Source organism: Nomascus leucogenys, chromosome 20 (assembly GCF_006542625.1).
Source record: "Nomascus leucogenys isolate Asia chromosome 20, Asia_NLE_v1, whole genome shotgun sequence".
Lineage (NCBI taxonomy): Eukaryota > Metazoa > Chordata > Mammalia > Primates > Hylobatidae > Nomascus > Nomascus leucogenys.
This window is the reverse complement of record NC_044400.1, coordinates 8,350,642-8,369,604: the sequence shown is the minus strand read 5'-3', so window position 1 is coordinate 8,369,604 and position 18,963 is coordinate 8,350,642. Positions and strand designations below refer to the sequence as shown.

General features: G+C 36.7%; 1 protein-coding gene across 1 annotated transcript in view; it reads left to right on the top strand.

Annotated features, from left to right (window-relative positions):
* ARHGAP15 (Rho GTPase activating protein 15) overlaps window positions 1–18,963 on the top strand; it is a 638,539-nt gene that overhangs the window by 557,216 nt on the left and 62,360 nt on the right. Inside the window, exon 13 of the mRNA XM_030801219.1 lies at window positions 16,232–16,337. Within this exon, the coding sequence (XP_030657079.1) occupies window positions 16,232–16,337 (106 nt within the window). The remainder of the gene's footprint in view (window positions 1–16,231; window positions 16,338–18,963) is intronic.

Here is an 18,963-nt window from a genome sequence, read left to right as displayed (position 1 = left end):
TTGGCATAGACCAAACTAAACGTTATCATTTTACCAACACAGATAATTACTTTTGTTATCAAAATAACACAAACTCATTATTGAAAATGTGGAAAATAAATTTTAAGAATGAAAAAAGAATCCATACTCCTATTATTTAAGCATAACTTATCGACAGTTAATATTTTGGTATATTCCTACCAGTCTTTTTAATTAACTGCTTAGCAAAATTATATGGTATCTAAACAATTGTACAAACTTATTTTACTTTAAATTGCTTTTTACAGATTAAAAAATAATATTTTTTGACACTAACTTGAAATTTACAGAAAAGTAAAAAGAAAAATTACTCTAACAATGACCATGTTTTGGGGCTATTTCCTTTGACACATTCATTCTGCATTTGTTTTATCCTAGCCTGCTTAATTTTAAAACATGTGTAACATAGAAAAATTCATATGTAATACCTAATTGCTTGATTTTCTAGTTTTTATCGCTTTAACTGCTCTCCACTCAGTTTTTTCAATACCATTATTATAGATATAAAGCAGGTTTACCAAGTATTCCTACGAAGAGAAGTAAACATTATGCCACTCTCTGCAGCTTTGATTTTTTTTAAGAGGGGAATAAAAATCTTGTTTAGTATCTCTCCAGAGCAATGTTTCAATGTTGTTTTCTAGCAAACTCCAGAATGAACAGCACCAGTCATTGTTTTAATCATCAAATGCCCCCAAGAGCTTTCACCTGAACCATCAAGGGTGGACCACAAGAAAGGCATTTCCTGTCACCAAGGGCTAAGTGGAAGCCAGGGAGAAATAATCCAAGGAGGCCTCTGGAGTTTTAGATCCAAATTAAGTAAAGAAGATGCTTAGTTTTGTTTACAGTTGTAAATTTTGATTCATCACTTAGTAGAATTACATAAGCCTTCAAGTAAACTTTTCAAGAAAGCTGTGCTATTATAAATCTTTGCATACATGAGAATGCCTTTGTTATTTTAACATGCAAAAGACAATTTTGAGTATGCACACAATTTGAGGGCCACAATTTCTTCCCTATAAATTCAAAAGATATTGCCTTGTTTTCTTTCAGGATTTAGTGAGAAAAGTGTTGGGAAAGCCTAAATGTTTATTTTTTTAGTCTTCGTTTTCTCTGAATATTTGTAGAATGATGCTCTATCCTCGTCATTTGAAAGTTTTGCCAGAATATATCAAGATAGTATACCACCTCGATTATATTTTCTTAGAACCTCACTGTCATTTTCAATACTGAGGTAGTTTTTTAACTCACAGGAGTTTTCTTAATTTTGTGCTTGACTTGCATATTTTTCAAATGTTCTGGTTTCTTCCTCAAGTATGCTTATAAGCTGTAGATAATCTCTTCATTCTTTGACTTCCAACATGTCTTCTTTCTCGTCACTTTTTATGTCTCCATATTCTGGGAAAACTTCTCTGGTTTGTCATCCGTATCACAAACCTAATTTTTCTGCAGTAACGATTTGAACTTCAGTGCAAAATTTAATTTTGTTTTGCATTTTTAGTTTTCACACTGTCCTTCCTCAAATCGTCTATATAATTGTCATCTTATTCTAGTGATCTTTTCATCTTCCCTGTCTTCTCCTATGGCTTGCTGATCCTTCTCATTCCACTCCCTGTGTCAAATAGTGTTAGAGATACTAAGTAGCTTCTTAATTGTCTAGCAGTTATTGTAAGAGTTCTAAGCTTTTTCTGAGCATTGTTCTCTTCTCTGAGTTCTTTCATAGGTCAAACGTTATTGGAAATTTTGCTATGTTTACTCATCTCAAAAGGTAGAAATGTATGCAACATTCTACGCACACTGCTTTTTACCCTCTGCTTCAGCTCCAGCCTTAGCATTTTGTCTTGAAGTTATACTCAAATGGCAAATTGATGATCACAGCTCTTACATTAATTCTTATCTAGCATACTTATTCTCTTATGGCCCTAGTATCCTGACATTGAATTTTCTCCCACCCTAATTCCTTGACTCTGTGGCACTCTAAAAGATAAAGTGCATAAAGCATTAGAATTCCAAGCATTTCTTCCTAAAGAATTTTGCCAGTCTCCACCCTTTCTTCCCTTTATGTTTTACATACGGGACTACACAATTCCTATGGGGATATGTGCCATTATCAGGACTTTCCTTCTGCCTTCTACCTACAATATCCTCAGTTATACTTCATGGAAATTGCTATCTTTAAAAAATGATCCCAGTATGAAGAGAAGTCTTGATGTGTAGCTTAGAAGGGAAGGCGACTGGTGAGAAGGGGCAGAAGGGAAGCATTCACACTACTTCTAAACAGCATTAACTGTGTAGGAAAAAGCTGCCCAGTTTTTTGGTTGGCATAGGCCTGGAGGCTTTGATTCTAAAAATCAGACACTTGAAGAAAAATAAGGATGCTTCTATCTGCTTTCAGGAAGGCAGGCTCTCTGGTTCAGCACTTCAATAGCTCATGTACCACTGGCACTTTCCAATTAAGAACAACATGTCTTCGAGTAAGTTATTCTTAAATTTTTGTCACTATGTTACTGTCAGTCCCTGTTTAAATTATTATAAGAATCCTATTATATTTTCTTTGCTTTAGAGCAAATTTACTGACAAGTTTCAAGAGGTGGTTAGGTGTTGCCAACCAGATGCCATTTAAAACCAAAAGTCACGATTTGCATCAGCTCTTTGCAGAGGGCATCACATTGAAAGTTTGCATTCAAATTCTTCCTTGGGGCGTGACCTCTGCCTATGGCTACTTCTTTACAGCTGCGTCTTTACCTGGAAATGATAACAGGCCCCAGAGGGAAATATTTATTTTCAGTCCTGCCATTTACAAGGGCCTTTGAGCTTCTAAGAAGATGCTTAGAGTCACAAAATATAAATCAATCATTTCATTGTAATGATAGATTTCAGAGTATTATTTTTTCCATTTCGGGAAATTTTTTTTCACTATCTAAACCACACCTTGGTTCTTTACAAAAATAATTTTAGATTTTACATCACAGAAAAAAAGTTTCTCTTGGCTTGACTTGCTGGTAAGGAGGTGTGCGAATGGTCTCAAGTTATACATTTGCAGAGAAAATACCATCCAGATGCTCAAGTCAGCCTTTTTTTGGCAGACAGCTAAAAAACCATACCAAAACTGAGTCTCAAGTCTTTAACAAAAGAATTCCAAAAGCTCTTACCTTTGGAACGGACATTAATTAAAAGAAGCAGTCATATCCCCCGTGATCAGAGTTTCACTGCTATTAATCAGAGCTCATCACACAATTAACACTGAACTGATTAGCAAAGGGAATTATAGCAAGAAATGTTGAGGTTAGGACAGCGAATGGACGTACTCTCTTGCCCAACTCACAGTCCCTCATCTTTTAAAAGAAGGAAAAAAAAAAAATGAAGCACTCTGGTCATAACGAATTGTGCAGATTTTGTTTTCAGTGAGGTGTTTGCCATTACATATTGCACATAATGTATGGCACTGTTAGGAGGAAAAAATTGGAGTCAAAGTGGCTGGAAAGTTAGGTCTGCTCTGTAGCACTGTGAGATTGTTGACATCTGCCGAGGTTGGAGCGCTCAGTAAGCAGGAAATGGGGTGTCACTCTGAGTGGTAGTTTACCATTATCCTGGCATCCTAATGAAGTGTCTGCAGTGCACAGAGCTTCTGGATGGCATCTTAACGCACGGCTAAGCAAAAGCACTTCTCTCCCTGTCACTGTCATCCATCTGCCTGCACCCTACTGTAGCCAATGGGATGGAACCATGCTACAATGTGCTATAAGCCATTTAGAGTTGCACATTGCATAATCAGTCCCATCAAATATGTAAAAAATGGCTATTATTGGTTATTCTCCTCAAACTGGCACCTGGAGTTTGAAACATGAAAGTTCAACTTTTTCAAGTACTGTTTTTGCTATTAATTCCACTCCCCCCAACACATTATCTAAATGGGAATGAGTTGCATCCTCATTGTCTTAAGCCTTATTAATGGATTGAAAGCGTTGTATGAATATTCATTAATAATTTCACTGTACATCACACTTGGTGAATTCATCAATTTGCAATATAATGGAATGGTCATTTTCTTTGTGATAACCATTTTTAAGAAAAGGACAACTCCCATTGCAGATCGGCTGTTTTCATCTTAGTTGGCAGTGAGAGTTTGAGGTCTTTCAATAGGTTTTTTTTTTAAAGACATAGTGCACTTCACCAAGCACATTTGAATTTTAAGCTATTATTGCCAATGCCAGATGATGGAATTTGGTGTTTTAATATTACCTCCGGTGAAATTAAAATGCAGTGCAAAAGAGGATATCTGTTGTTAGGTGACAGAAGTAGAGCAGGGTGTGTGTGTAATCTTCCCGAAACTTCTGGATAGGCTTTGCAAGCAAGGCTGCAAAGCAGCTAGACTCTCATGGTAAGAATTGAAGTAGTAAGATGGTCACAAAGTTGAGGAGGAGCTTTCTGTAATAGGCAGGGGCAACAGTAATCTGCTAAATTGGGGCGGGGGGGGGGCAGGGAGGGTAGGGTTAGATAAATAAAAGGGCATAACATAATTCGGTTGCATCAGGAATTTTTTCACAGACATTAAAACTATGGTAAACATAACAGCGGGGAAGCTTCCACTGCCGCACTGTGGGAAGCTTAAAGCGTCTGCCTGCGCTGTGCCTGGCTCAACTACAGCTAGAAGTCTCCGACTTTCATTAGCACTCAACAGTTCACCCAGTTCCCCAGAAAAGCAGAAAAACCAAGGCAGCAAAGCCCCTCGCTAATTATTGTAAAGGCTCCCAGGTTACAGTATTTGGGTGACAATAATGGCAAGAGGGTGTTAAACTAGAACCAAAGAGTCATTCTGAAATGAAAAAGAATGAAGGAGTTGTTTGTTGCTTATTTTTATTTGTTTGTTTTAAACCAGTGTAGCCCTTCATTTGATAGGTAAAGCAGTATGTTGGAATATTAGGCCACCATTTTACAATGAAATTTTAGAAGACTGCACCAAATTGTGTGTAACTCCTTTTGAGCAACAGAAATACAGGTTAATTTCACAAATGACCTCCTCCCCTTGGCCTCCAAATTTATGTGAGTATATTTCACAAGTCTCTACAACAGAAACTGTTTCCTTTGGAGGAAATTTGTAATAATACAAACATTTATATGGAACCAAATATTGCAGGGTAGGCAGACTAACACACATCACTGCAAGATACTGCACCTCAGGTTAAAGTTGATATTTTTTTCCCCTTCAAGGATGGAGTCATTTGAGAAAAATATTGAACTTCTTCAAAGGGAGAGGGGTCTACTTTGGATGCCTGTAAGCATTCAAAATGATAGTTTTTTGTTTTTTAATGGAATGATAGGTGTTTATTCTTGCTAAATCCAGACTCGGAAATCTGGTTTCTTCATTCATATCCCCCCAGCTGCCATCAGCAGTGCAGCACACCAGCGTTCCTTCATGTGAGAATATTTCTCCAGAACTCATTTGCAAGAGAGTCGAAGCAATATTAAACACCACATCTAAACCTCTTTTAAACACACAAAGCAATGGGAAAACACATCAGAACTAGACCATTGAGAAAATCCTCCTTTCAAATTTACTGTTTGCTTCACATGCTAGTATAAAATATCCCACAAAGTCCCGTTTGTGATCCATTTGAAACAATCTTGATTTGCTTAAATTGTCACATTCTTCTAGCACATTTCTTTCTAAATGCAAAAATGGCAAAGAATTCTACTCCCTCTTCATTATAAAAGTACAGAATTTCTGGCTTGTTTATTCCTAATGGAACACTTGAGAAAGAAGAAAATATATAAATATCTTTTTCAGAAGATTAGTTGTCCCAATCTTTTTAAAAGAGAGGATTTGTTCATTTTTTCTCCATGGCAAACAACTTGGGCTTTGCACTGTAATTTTCCATTGTCAAATTAATGCATTTCATTTTACTGACTTGAACTCATGGTTTTAAAACATCAGACCTTTTAATATCATTATTTCTTGCATACTATGTATTAATGTATGTCATTAGGACATTGATAGTTAGGGATAGAATCCAAGCATCTTATAAAAGAAATTTGTTGGAGGAATCTTCTACTCCATTATAACTTACTAAAACTGAGTCTGAAAGAACTCACTAACAAAATAAAACTGGTTTACTTCTTATAAGAACATAGTTTCAAGCTAAGGATTTCAGGCTTGGAATGGGCTGTTTTGAGTATTTCAAATCAAGCATAAGAAATTTTGTCTGATCTACTGGTAAATATTCTATTGACAAGGTCAAGAACAGAGAAAGTCTGGACACCAGGTCAGAAGAGAGAATAATTTTTTTTTTAAGTAGACAGTTTTTCAACTTCAATTTCTAAAGTACTGTGCAGGCTTTCTGCAGAATGTGCAGGAAAGTTTCTTAACTATAATGAAAGTATGTTCATATTTACATCTACCATATATGTGGTACTTCAAAAATTAAAGGTGTGAATTTAAAAATGGCCAATATTTTCAAGAAACTATAAAAAGAAAGGGGTGGGGGAGAAGAATACAAGCTGTGGCAAAAAATCTAGGCTCAGCAGCTTTCTGGGGGAAACGGTGAAATGTGACTATGTGATTTATAATGAGAAAAGGTATCTACAACATACAATTTTCTACCTAGCTGCAAATAATAATTCATAGTGATGTCCCTTCCAGATAAAAGACCTTTGCTATGGAGGACCCATGTGGTAAAATGACCATGATAAATGTCAGACCAGTGCAGGTAACGGCTTTACAAACCATTAAGATTAGCTGGCTCTTTTTTCTGATGATAACAGTAACCATGCTGTGACTCTATGTGGTAATAATATCTCAGTCCTGATAAATGCCAGAGCCAGGCAGAGGTGTTTATCATTCCCAGTTCAGAAATGCTGACTAAAGTTGCCACATGTTGCCTGTTTTTCTTCTTTTACAACAGTCTCACAATTAAAAAAGCTGAATCATAAAATTATTTTATAACCCATTTTTAAAGGATTTTGATGTTTGTTTAGTTAATAGCTCTCTCTGCTCTCAGCGTCACTATGTGACCATGTCAAATGAACTAGCCGGACAGTTTACTATGCTAACCATTATCTCCTCTTCAGAGGTCTTTTGTTCAAAATGAATGGTTATGGATAAAGTTTAATGTGCTTTCTTTAAAAACAGTATTTTTAACCCAAAGACAGGAAAAGTGTTTCTTAGTTCACATTTTTCTTAATTGTGATATAGATCCTAGTTGTTTTCAAGTGAGTTTTTTAATCCCTTATAAATTTAATTTGTCTACCAATGGAAAGAGACACATTAAAAACCTCAAACCTTGAAAAGTATTTGTAGGATTTCCACCCTTATGAAAATGTACAAAGATAATGCTTAATATAAATAGCTAGTTGAGTATTTGAATTACTGGCCTATGATGAAAAAGATTTCAAATGACTCAAAATAGTAAAGACTTTTTTTAATTAAAAAAAAAAAGGTTGTAAAACCAGATATAGATGAATAAATATAGTTTCAAGAAAATCTTCACAGGAAAACTGAATTAGAGAAATAAACCAGTGAGCTTTATTTTCTCAGCACAGACTATCGCCTAAGAATGAATTAGTTATCATTGTAAGTTACAGAAATGTACTTGGCCACCATGACACCTCCAAAATTACTTTGAAGAGCAAGAAATTCTAGGAAGGACAATAGGATCATGCTTTTCCTGTGAAGATTGCTGCTGGAGTGTCAGCCACTGCCTTACTCTCCGATTCAGACAAATAGAGGCATCACTACAAAACTGAGGAGTGCAAGTTTGGTTTAAGAGCCAGTTTCAGATTGGTGAGTCTGGGGAAATGTTATCATCCTAAAATTGATTGTACCAAAGCAATACCCTCTATTAAAAGTTACTTAAGCAGGACACGGTGGCTCAGGCCTGTTATCCCAACACTTTGGAAGGCTGAGGCGGGTGGATCGCTTGAGACCAGGGGTTCAAGATCAGACTGGGCAAAACGGTGAAACCCCATCTCTACAAAAAATACAAAAACTAGCCAGGCATGGCAGTGAGTGCCTGTAGTCCCAGCTACTTGGGAGGCTGAGGTGGGAGAATTGCTTGAACCTGGGAGGCTGCAGTGAGCTGAGATCATGCCACTGCACTCCAGCCTGGGTGACAGGGACAGACCCTGTCTACCAAAAAAAAAAAAAAAAGTTACTTAAAGACTAGGACTTGAATACATTTTCCAAACTCGCCCCAATGTGAGATCATAATGCATCATAACATAGATAGATACAGTCACATGAGAAAGAAAAGATATTATTACTTTCCTGAATGTATTTGTGAATGTATCAAGAAGTTAAGCATAATAATTTTGAAGACTTCCAGAAACTGATTAAATAGAATTTTACACTCGTTGATTTGTATCAATTGCATTTCTGAATTATTTTGGAATGAGTAACATCTCAGAAGCTTTTTGAGTTTCACAATTCTCTTAGATGATCCCTTCAGTCAGAAGAAAGACATAAACTTCACTGACACCTGTATTATGACATGTCTTATATTTAAACATCTATTATGACACCTTTTGTAATTTCTCTGCCCCTCCGGATTGTAAAATGAAAAGATAGCAACCAACTTTGTATCTGCCACAGGTTGCACACAGGCCTGAATAAATAGGGTTTTCTTCAGCCATATATATATATATATATATATATATATATATATATATATATATATATATGTTTTTATATATGTTTATATATATATTTAATTTCTTAAGAAATCATACATTTATTTTTAATAATTTATGGCTAGAGAGCAGGGATAGAGGTAGAAGGAAGCAGAGATTACCCTTTAGAAGATCATTCTTAACACACCTCCTAACAGCATGCTGTACATGGTCTAATTCCTTCGGGACCAGGACCAGAAATGGTTCTGGAAACAGTGCTAAAGGGGCCAGTGAGTTGAAGCCTCCCTCATTTAACAAATCCATAGACTTATGCCAATTAAGTGGCCAGAGTAATTTTTGATACTGACAATTATTGACTCTAAAGAGTTGTTCCCATTTTTTAAATTCTTCCTAAGAGGGCTTGTTTATTCAAAAAAACGGCCAAAACATGAATATCTCCTGGAAGGAGAAACTGTGAATACAACGAAATCTGGTGTAGAAAAGAGGTGATCAGTTCTAACTGTCAGGTGATCCTCCCTAGAGAAAGAAATGTCTTATTTGAGTCAGATAGATTCAGTTCCTGCTGGTCTTTCCTGCAAGTAAAGGAACCTCTCTTCTCAGGTTGAACTGTTTTGACACAGTTTATCAACATCAAAAGCCAAACTTAACAATGTATTTGACATTGAGACTATGCCTTCCTTTTAATTAAATATAAATATGGCTTTTCTGGGGTTCGGGGAGAAGGGCACAGTACCTTGAAAAACTGCAAATTGCCAACTATGGGCTACGCTCAAGGCAGTGGTTTTTCCTTGTTTATGATGCAATGACACTTCTATTTATGATATACTGTAACTGCTTAGGAATTTGAACCAAACTCTCTGATAATTGACAGCATTCTATATATTTACAAAGCTACAACATACTGTACCCTGTTCCTACTTTTAGGAAAGCATACTAAATAGTAAAAGTATGACTTCATTTGATTTCAGAAACAACCTCGAACCAGAAGCAGTTACGTATCAGGGATGATAGAGAAGACAATGAAAAAGAAATATGTTTTAAGGGAAGAGGACTTACAGGGGACTTACTTAAATGATCACTTACTATGTGTACATTTATGTGCATTGATATATTTAATTCTACAAAAATCCAATAGGATGTATAATTTTTCTGTATTTTCAAGTAAAGAACTAGAAGCATCAATAGTTCAAGCAACTTGCCCAAAATCATACAGCATAGCAAAAATTCTGACCCAGTCTTTTCCAGATTCCTGAGAAGTGGTATGTCACTGGATATACCAATTTTCTTATTTATAATGTGGGTTTGAAGCATGTGTATATTTGTATCTGTTTGTGAGATTTGAATTTGCCCCCAGAGCTACTCTTCTTAAAGCAACTATGAGTTATTCAAAGACATTTATCAAGCAATCGTTGTCATCCCTGGGATGACTCCTCAATGGGCAACTCAAGTTTTGGCATTAAAAAGTGTATCCTCAGAGGTTTATATCCAGTTGTAAGGCATGCTGAAACAAATAAAACGATCTCTGGAGATACTCCTTCCTCCTGTAAGCAAGCGCAGTCTCTAACTAAATTCGGAAATGGCCACAGTACAAAAAGTATAAATTGAATAGAAACTAGAGAACCGCTATTCTTCCAAATATAGCTCTGACATGCAGGGACTACCATGTTTTTCATACAGGGTGCATTAGACATTTCAGAATAACTTTCAGAAGCAGAACAGCTGTGGTACTACTGACCTCTTTCAAACAAAGGAATACGGTTGTCCTTTAAGAATTGTAGGCAAATGAGATGAATAGTACTCCCTATACATTGATTACTGGGATCATCTGGTTTTTTCTTCCTCTGAGTGAACCTATATAACAAAGCAGAATTTATTTTTAAATATGATTTAACCTGACGCTATAAGAACAATAAAGGCATGGATGATAAGGACAGAAAAGTGTCTAGGGACATCGGATCCAAGGTTCTTCACTGTACAGAACTTTTTCCATCATCATATACAGCCTTATCTTATCTCTTTTCTAAAAGGTATTGGGTTGTAAATGTGCTTTCGTAACAACATTTCATGCAGATGAATGCAGGTGTAACTATCATAAACCATATTTTGAAAAATGTGCCCTCAAAACTATAAAGCCGCATTCTTATCATAACATTAAAGGCTATTTCACATCACGTAGGTGTTACTTCTCTGAACAGCGTGGAATTGTTTTTGAAGCTTGTTTACAACAGTGAGTTTGATGTAGTTTGAGAAGATGGGGGCAGGTTGGTGAGGAATGGGTATTAGTAAGAAACGGTTGAGTATCACTTTTGGATGGAAAAAACGAAGCACTACAAAAAGTTGTGTGTGCAATTGTGGGTTCACAGCTTAGAGATTGAAGAGGCTATTCGGATATGGGTGGAGAACTGAAATGGAGGTATTACACGGAATAGAGGCAAAAATAAATCATAATAGAATGAGGGCAGGAGTAAGTGCAAATGAAAGAGGGAAAGAATTATGGAGTTCATTACCTCTGGAAAGGTTTTATATAAGTCTCTTCACATACAGTCTGCCTAAGAGATTCTCTAATTCTCCAAGTACAAAAAGTTCCTTCCTCCTCCCACCAGTCATAATGTAAAAAGTTAGTGATATCTCAAAGTCTCCTCAGAACCTTCAGCGCTTCATAATGAGAAAAGCATATGCTGAAGGAGAAATATTAATAGAAAATGCTGTCTTTCAGATGCTCACTGAATCAATTGAAGACAGTTGACACATCTTTAGTAAGCTGTGTATGAATCTTAGCTCATTAACCACTCCTGTATTATGTATGCTGATTCCGATTCCTAATATGACACATCAATAAACCAGATCTGAAAAGGTGTCATTTCGATTTTAATGTATCCAATTGTATTTTTAGATGTTCTTCCACTTGAAGTGTTTGTGTTATTTCCTGATTTTACAAGCTATGGAAGAGTGGGTGTGGTATTGATTTGAATGAAAAAAAAAAAAAAAAAAAACCACTGCTTTACTATAACCTTTTCAGAAGATTTTGTTCTGATTATGTTGTAAGAAAAATATATTGTTCTTCCCTAATATTTCAGCTCTCTCTAAGCCATGGTACACTTCCCCCTTTAGCACTTAAGTATAACTTGGCCACAAATATGCATGCACCAATATCCAATTGTCTGATTCCCCAAGAATGTGTGAAAGCGGAAAAAGAGAGAAAAATATTTCTATAAAATATTCTTCATGTAGAATGTTTCTTATAGGCAAACTTGGAAACCACATGTACTTTTCGTAAGGATACTTATACATAACTGACCTGCTCACCAATCGGACCATCAATTTCTCAGCCTATCACAAAGTATTTAGGTTGTTGTGTAATGTTGGGTTACCATAGCAATTGTACTTTCACCAACTGGCACCAACTCAATTCAAGAATTAGCAACTACATTTTGAATGTCCCTGCAACCAAATAGTATGCTAACTGCTGGAATTAAAAGGTGAACAAGACCCAGTGGCTTGGGCCTCAAAAGAGGTGAGAGGGGTGCAGGGGAAGGTGAACAATTATAGAGTACTTTGTTTTACTTGTAATTGTGCTTGGTACATTACATACTATCTTGTTTATTCAACAAAACTACACTTTTAGATCTTATTCAAAGAGAGTAAGAAACTTCTCCAAGACCACACGGCTAATAAAAAGCCGTTACAGAATTCAAACCAAGGTCCACATATTCCAATTCATGGTCACAACTTTCATTAGTTCACTCACTAATTCCTTTTTCATTCATTTAACCCACCACATGCTAGTATAAGAATTGCCTAGCTTTAAAGGAAAATTCCCTATTTAATAGGGGAATTTGACAAGCATTCAAGCAGTAGAAATACCATGTGAAACGCGGTGTAAGTAGAATATTCTAAATGCAACGGAGCACAGGAAAGTGAGAGCTGACTCTAAGAAAGCTCATAATTACTTTACCTGTCGGCTTAACAGAGTTGATTATGTCTTAATTCCTGCCCAAACACCATGAAAGTGTCCCTGCAAATCAGCTCTTTCTAATTAAGCAATGGCCAATCTTTTCTAACCCCACCCTGACTGGATCATGTTCCCTATGAGTAAAGTTTGCTGGTTGGAACCAACAAGACTACTCCCCACTTCTTGCCTGTCAAGCTTAATTTGTAGCTGCTACTTCTGTAGCCCTCAATGTCAACTGGTCCCTTTTTTGGAGACTCTGGCATTAACTTGATTATTACTATCGTCAGAGATTTCAGTGAAATTAGAAAGGTCTCTTCTCCTCCTCTCCTTTCCTCCCCTTCCCAGTATCATACTGATTGCTTGCACCTAGTAGTTCACCAGATCCTCGGGTAAACTACACTACTGGAATCATGCCAAACTGTACAGTATGTATCCACCTCTTGAATGAATATATATATATATATATGTGTGTGTACATATATATATATATATATGTGTAAATCAGGAAAAAAAATTGAAATAGCATATTGCCTGGTCATACACATTTTATAAAATAGGAAGTTGTTCAAAACCGCGTACCACATAGATTGATTTCTCTCATTTTGTTTTGTTTATAGGTGGAAAAGTAAAAATTGATTTACTTAGTACACTAGGGAATTCATCTTTCCATAGTTTTAACCAGGGCCTTACCATCTAGAGGTATGATTATTTATTGAACTTAAACACCTCGTGCACTTTCCTTTCTATACTTTAACTTCTAACACAGGGCTCTTGATGATTCTAAACAGGCCACAGCTGGAAATATATATATATATATATATTTACACATATATATATATATGAATATATATATATATATGTGTGTGTGTGTGTGTGTGTATACACACGCATATATACACACAATTATGGTTGTGTGGTATTAGCTTCAAATGGTTAGATGGAAAGCATTCAAGCATCCCTAATAGCTCTGACCTGGGCATACTATGCCAATTTCACTCTCATCTTTATTAACTTGTACTTTTTTTCTGGTTTATGATATTTCATAGGCTCCAATTGGTCTTGTGAAGCATCACATTTTCTTACCATCATTAAGCTCCAAGAGGGCTTTTTACTATTTGGCAGAAAAGATGAGGTCTGGTATAGGCTATGATGTTGCAACTTTCTTTTTTTCTCTTTCTCGCTTCCCCTTTGTTTCTTTTATTTGCAGTTCTCCAAGCCATATTATGTTGGAACTCTTCTAAGAATAACTGCAATTTTGAAAGCTTTGACTGTGGGAGGCATTATTTATAGGCCTTTGTGGTTTTAGGAGGAAAAAGAAAAGCTTCCAAGCAGAGTTCTACTAGGAAGACTGCCCCCATCCCACTTCAGCCAAATACCATCTTCTGCAGGATATTTCCCTATAATTCCTTATAAAAAAAAATCTTTTGTGACAACATATTAAAGAAACCGCCGGTTTCTAAACTAACTCTTTCTTGTCCTACTGTCATAAAGTTTATATACCTATTGAATTGGACTTTTGTAAGTACATCTTATTATTAAGAACTATATTTGGCCTTTGTATCAGAGATCCATCCTCAAAGGCTTCAGTACACAAGGGCTTATTTTCTTATGTCAAGGAAACCCAGTGGGCCAGGCGTGGTGGCTTATGCCTGTAATCCCAGCACGTAAGGAGGCCAAGGCAGAATGATTGCTTGAGCCCTGGAGTTAAAGACCTGCTTGGGCACCATAAGGATACCCTTTCTCTACAAAAAATAAAATGAGCTGGGCATGGTGGCATGCACCCATGGTCCTAGCTACTCAGGAGGCTGAGGCAGGAGGATAACTTGAGCCCAGGAGTTAAGACTGCAGGGAGCCATGTTCACACCACTGCACTCCAGGCTGCACAGTAGAGCAAGATCCTGTCTCAAAAAATACAAAACAAACCCAGAGGCAGACAGTGCAGGACTGGTATGTCTGCTCCACAGATTCGAGAAAGCTCTTTCTACCTGTGTATTTCACTCCACAGAGTTTCAGCTCTCCAGATTAGCTCAGAGTACATAGTACTCCATCTACATTCAAAGAAACAGAAAGGAGGAAAGGTACAAAGGCTAAAGCTAAATCAGCTCATACATGCTCTCCCAGAAGGCCTGACCAACACTGTGACTTCAGTCTCATTGGCCAGACTTGGTCCCATGGCCACTCCAGCTCCAAGGCAGCTGGATCTATTACCATCCTCTCAACAGTGGGATTGTCTTGCTAAGGAAGAAGAGAATGGTTATTGGGTGGATGTTTGTCTTACATACTAGTCTTTTTTATATCTTGTTTTCCAGCTGTGGCCTGTTTAGAATCATCAAGAGCCCTGTGTTAGAAGTTAAAGTCTAGAAAGGAAAGTGCACGAGGTGTTTAAGTTCAATAAATAATCATACCTCTAGATGGTAAGGCCCTGGTTAAAACTATGGAAAGATGAATTCCCTAGTGTACTAAGTAAATCAATTTTTACTTTTCCACCTATAAACAAAACAAAATGAGAGAAATCAATCTATGTGGTACGCGGTTTTGAACAACTTCCTATTTTATAAAATGTGTATGACCAGGCAATATGCTATTTCAATTTTTTTTCCTGATTTACACTCTCTTATTTTAAAGCAAAAACAAAACGTGTAAGGGAAAAAGGATAACATGGAAATAATTTTTAAAACAATTTTGCCCTTCTACAAAATCAAGCAACAATAGAATATTTGTAATCAAATCACACTATATTGCCCTTGTTTAGTTTCCCATTGCTGCTTAACACTCACACAAACTTAAAACACAAACTTATTCTCTTACAGTCCTGGAGGGTGCAAGTCTGAAATCAGTTTCAGACTGAAACTGAAGAGGTTGGTAGGCCTGCAGTACCCCTAGAGGCTCTGTCTCCTTGCCTTTCCCAGCTTTTGGAGACGTTCGCAATCCCTCAGAAAGCAGCCCCTCATCGCATACCCTTTCTTTTCTGCTCCCATTGTCACATGAGAAGTCATATCACCTTTTCTCTCTGACTCTCATTCTCCTGTTTCTCCCTAATAAGGATCTTTGTGATTCCACTGGGCCCATTCAGATAATCCAGAAAAATCTCCCCATCTCAAAATCTCTAACTGATCATATCTGCAAAGTCCCTCTTGCCATGTGAGGTAACATAGTCACACATTCCAGGCATTCGGACACGGACATCTTTGGAAGGTCCTTATTCACCCTACCACACCTTGTAAAACAGGACATTTAAGAAAACCAAATGTTAAGATCAGGAAGACAATGTCAATGTCACATCGTTGTTGCTTTCATGTTAAGATTATCTCGCAGTATAGCCATTCCATCTACATTCAAAGAAGCAGAAAGGAGAAAAGGTCCAAAGGCTAAAAGCTAATCAGTTCACACACAGCCTCCCAGAAGGCCTGCCACTGTCAAATTCAGAGTCAAAATAAAAAGAAACTCCTTAATATCCAGGTCGAGTCCACCTATTCCCTTTGGCTACTGACTAGGACTCTTAGTTGCTAGTCTCAGTCCGAAATTTTCTCAAGAAAATTTTCTCATGTGCCTGTACCTATGAAATCTTGTTTTTTCCCTAACCTTACTTTTTTTTTTTTTTTTTTTTTTTTTTTTTTTTTTTTTTTTTTTTTTTTTCAGAAAAGCAAGACAACAACACAAGAATTGAAGCTGTAAAGTCTCTTGTACAAAAACTCCCTCCACCAAATCGTGACACCATGAAAGTCCTCTTTGGACATCTAACTAAGTAAGTTGTAAGGATTTCTGGATGTGTCATTTTATAGTCATTTCCTAAATGGGCAATATTGAATTTCACATCTCTAAGGCAAGAGTTTCCAAATGCGTACATCTCGTATTTTCCCTTGTAGCTGACCTAGGTCTTTCTGCAGAAGCTGGAGAATGTGTTAGGGATAGGAAGGACAATCTACAAAAGGAACTTCTGAAATAACTTATTTTTCAAGGCCTTTTCAACAAGTACATGTTTGCTGATTGCTTGTCAGAACCATCGCCCGGACCCTGGGATGGGTCATCTTGACTTTGTTATCTAACATAATAGAAAGAACATGAAATGATTCAGACATGGATTCAAAACTCAGCCCCACCAGGTACCACGTGCTAGGGCCACAAATAAGTTATTTAAACCCTCTGCAACCAATTTCCTCATCTGTAAAATGTTGGCTCAGATTGATAAGGTGCTATCCATGTAAATAGCTAAAAGAGGAGTCTTCCAGGGAAAGAAAAAAAAAAAAGGCAAATGTAAAGCCCTAGAAGCCCCTAAGAGCTGAAAGTATTTGAAAAGCAGAAATTAAACCCGAAGTGCTAGGGCCTATTGTGGAGGCAAGATGGGATCAGGAGCTGAAGTCCCAAACATCACACTAGCATCAGATCACGTAGGTTCTTGTGGTCCACAGTGAGAGATTTGGATTCCATTCTGAATTCGAGGAAGAACCACTGAAGAATGCTACAATTGAGGGAGTGTAAAAGATTGATCTGGCTGCTAAGTGGAAAATGCATTGCAAAGATGAAGAGAGGAAGACTTAATGGCAGACAACCACAGTAGTCCAGGCAGGAGATATTGGTGGCTTGAGTGGAGCCCTCAGAGAGAAACGGGTAGAGATATTGTGGAGATGGATCAGGCTGGACTTGCTGCTGGTTGGGATACCACGGGGAAAGGAAAGGAGAAATCAAGTGTGCAACTTTTGGGTTTCAACTTGGGCAAGTGAAGAAATGATAGTGTCGCAGAGACGGTTAAAACTGCAGAGAGGAACAAGTTGAGTAGGAAAAGCAGGTTTGAGAGCTCTATTTTGGACATGTTAAGTCTGAAATGACTGTTACTCGTTTGCCTTCTGTTAACACCTTCTTCAGATAAGGCAGAGTGCAACACAAGTGATGAGGTTTTAGCTTTCATGATATATGCATACTAATATTGAAGCCTGACAGAGGTTCAAATAGATTGAGCAGTTTTGCTTTTGTCTTTCCTGACCTGTTCCTAAACATATGCAAACATATGTGTGTATGGTTGCTTCTAATGTTAAAGTACATCATATTGCACATATTATACAACTATTTTGCAACTCATATACAGACTTCTATTTCATTAAACAGACTTATCTTACTCTTTCTAATGATGTCAATAGTATTTCATGGTATACACAGTCCATAACTTGCTAAACCAGTTCATTGCGTTAGAGAACATGTTTTAATCTGACTCATCATATCATTTTCTGTCTTATTTTACTCTCAAAGGGGAACTTTATCTTAAAGTTCAGAAAATCTCTTACTATTAGAGTGTTCCTTCTTGTCACTCCCACATACTGGCTACGGTGAGAAATCCAGTGTGGTTTAGTGAAAGGATCTTGGGCTTTAAAGAAATACAAAGAGAGACCTAGAGTCAAATCCTTGCTCTATGCTTTACTTCCATTATGATCTCAGGCAAGTAAAATCAGATTAAATACTATCAACCATATCTTGTGGTTATGAGAATTAAATGAGATAATGCATATAAAATGCCTGGCACAAGGTAAGCATTCCTCAAATGTTAATTCTTTTCCCTTAGGATCCAGACACACCATGAAAGCGGTTTCAAGTTACAAGTAAATACTGGAGTGCTTATCTCAGTAACTTTAACTGGACAAAGTCATAAAACAAATGGAAAAGTATACCCTTTAATGCTATGCAATACCTTGTCTTAAAGTTCTTGAGAAATATCCATTACTCTGTCCCAATTATTCCCTTTTTTTTCAACTGAAGGAACAGCTATAAAATAAAGAAACTAAGAGTCAGCTAAATCCTCCCTCAAATAAAATAAATAAAACACACAGAAGAGAACCTATCTAGTTAAAAACCTTCAAAGGATGACGATCGTCCATGTCCAGGCCACATAATCCCAGTTTTAACAATTAATGCCTGATGCTGTTTTTTTACAACCAAGTTAATTTCCTAATCTTGTTAGAACTTTCATTTAGTTCAATAGAGATGGAAATGGATGTTTTAAATTAAGATTTAAGATCAGATTATTATATCACTTCACAGTATTCACATTTTAAGATTGATTTTTATACATGGGAAGAAGTGTTGTTTGCTAGCCACCAACTTTTCTTGGGTGGTATGACTGTATTTCACCCTGTACCAATTTATAAACTGGGTTTAATTATGCACGAGTGTGTGCACACAATTATATCTTGTTAAGCATTTTTTTGCTAAGTTTTTGATAAACAGCCAATCGTGGCATGTCATCAAAGCCTGAGAAGACTAAATAAGAAGATTGTTTAACAGGAATTTAAATATATTCGTGTTTGAAAGAATCATTAGAATGTTTTCCTTAGTCTTGATGCATTTGGTAGTTCTTCAGAAAATCTATCATCAACCCTTGT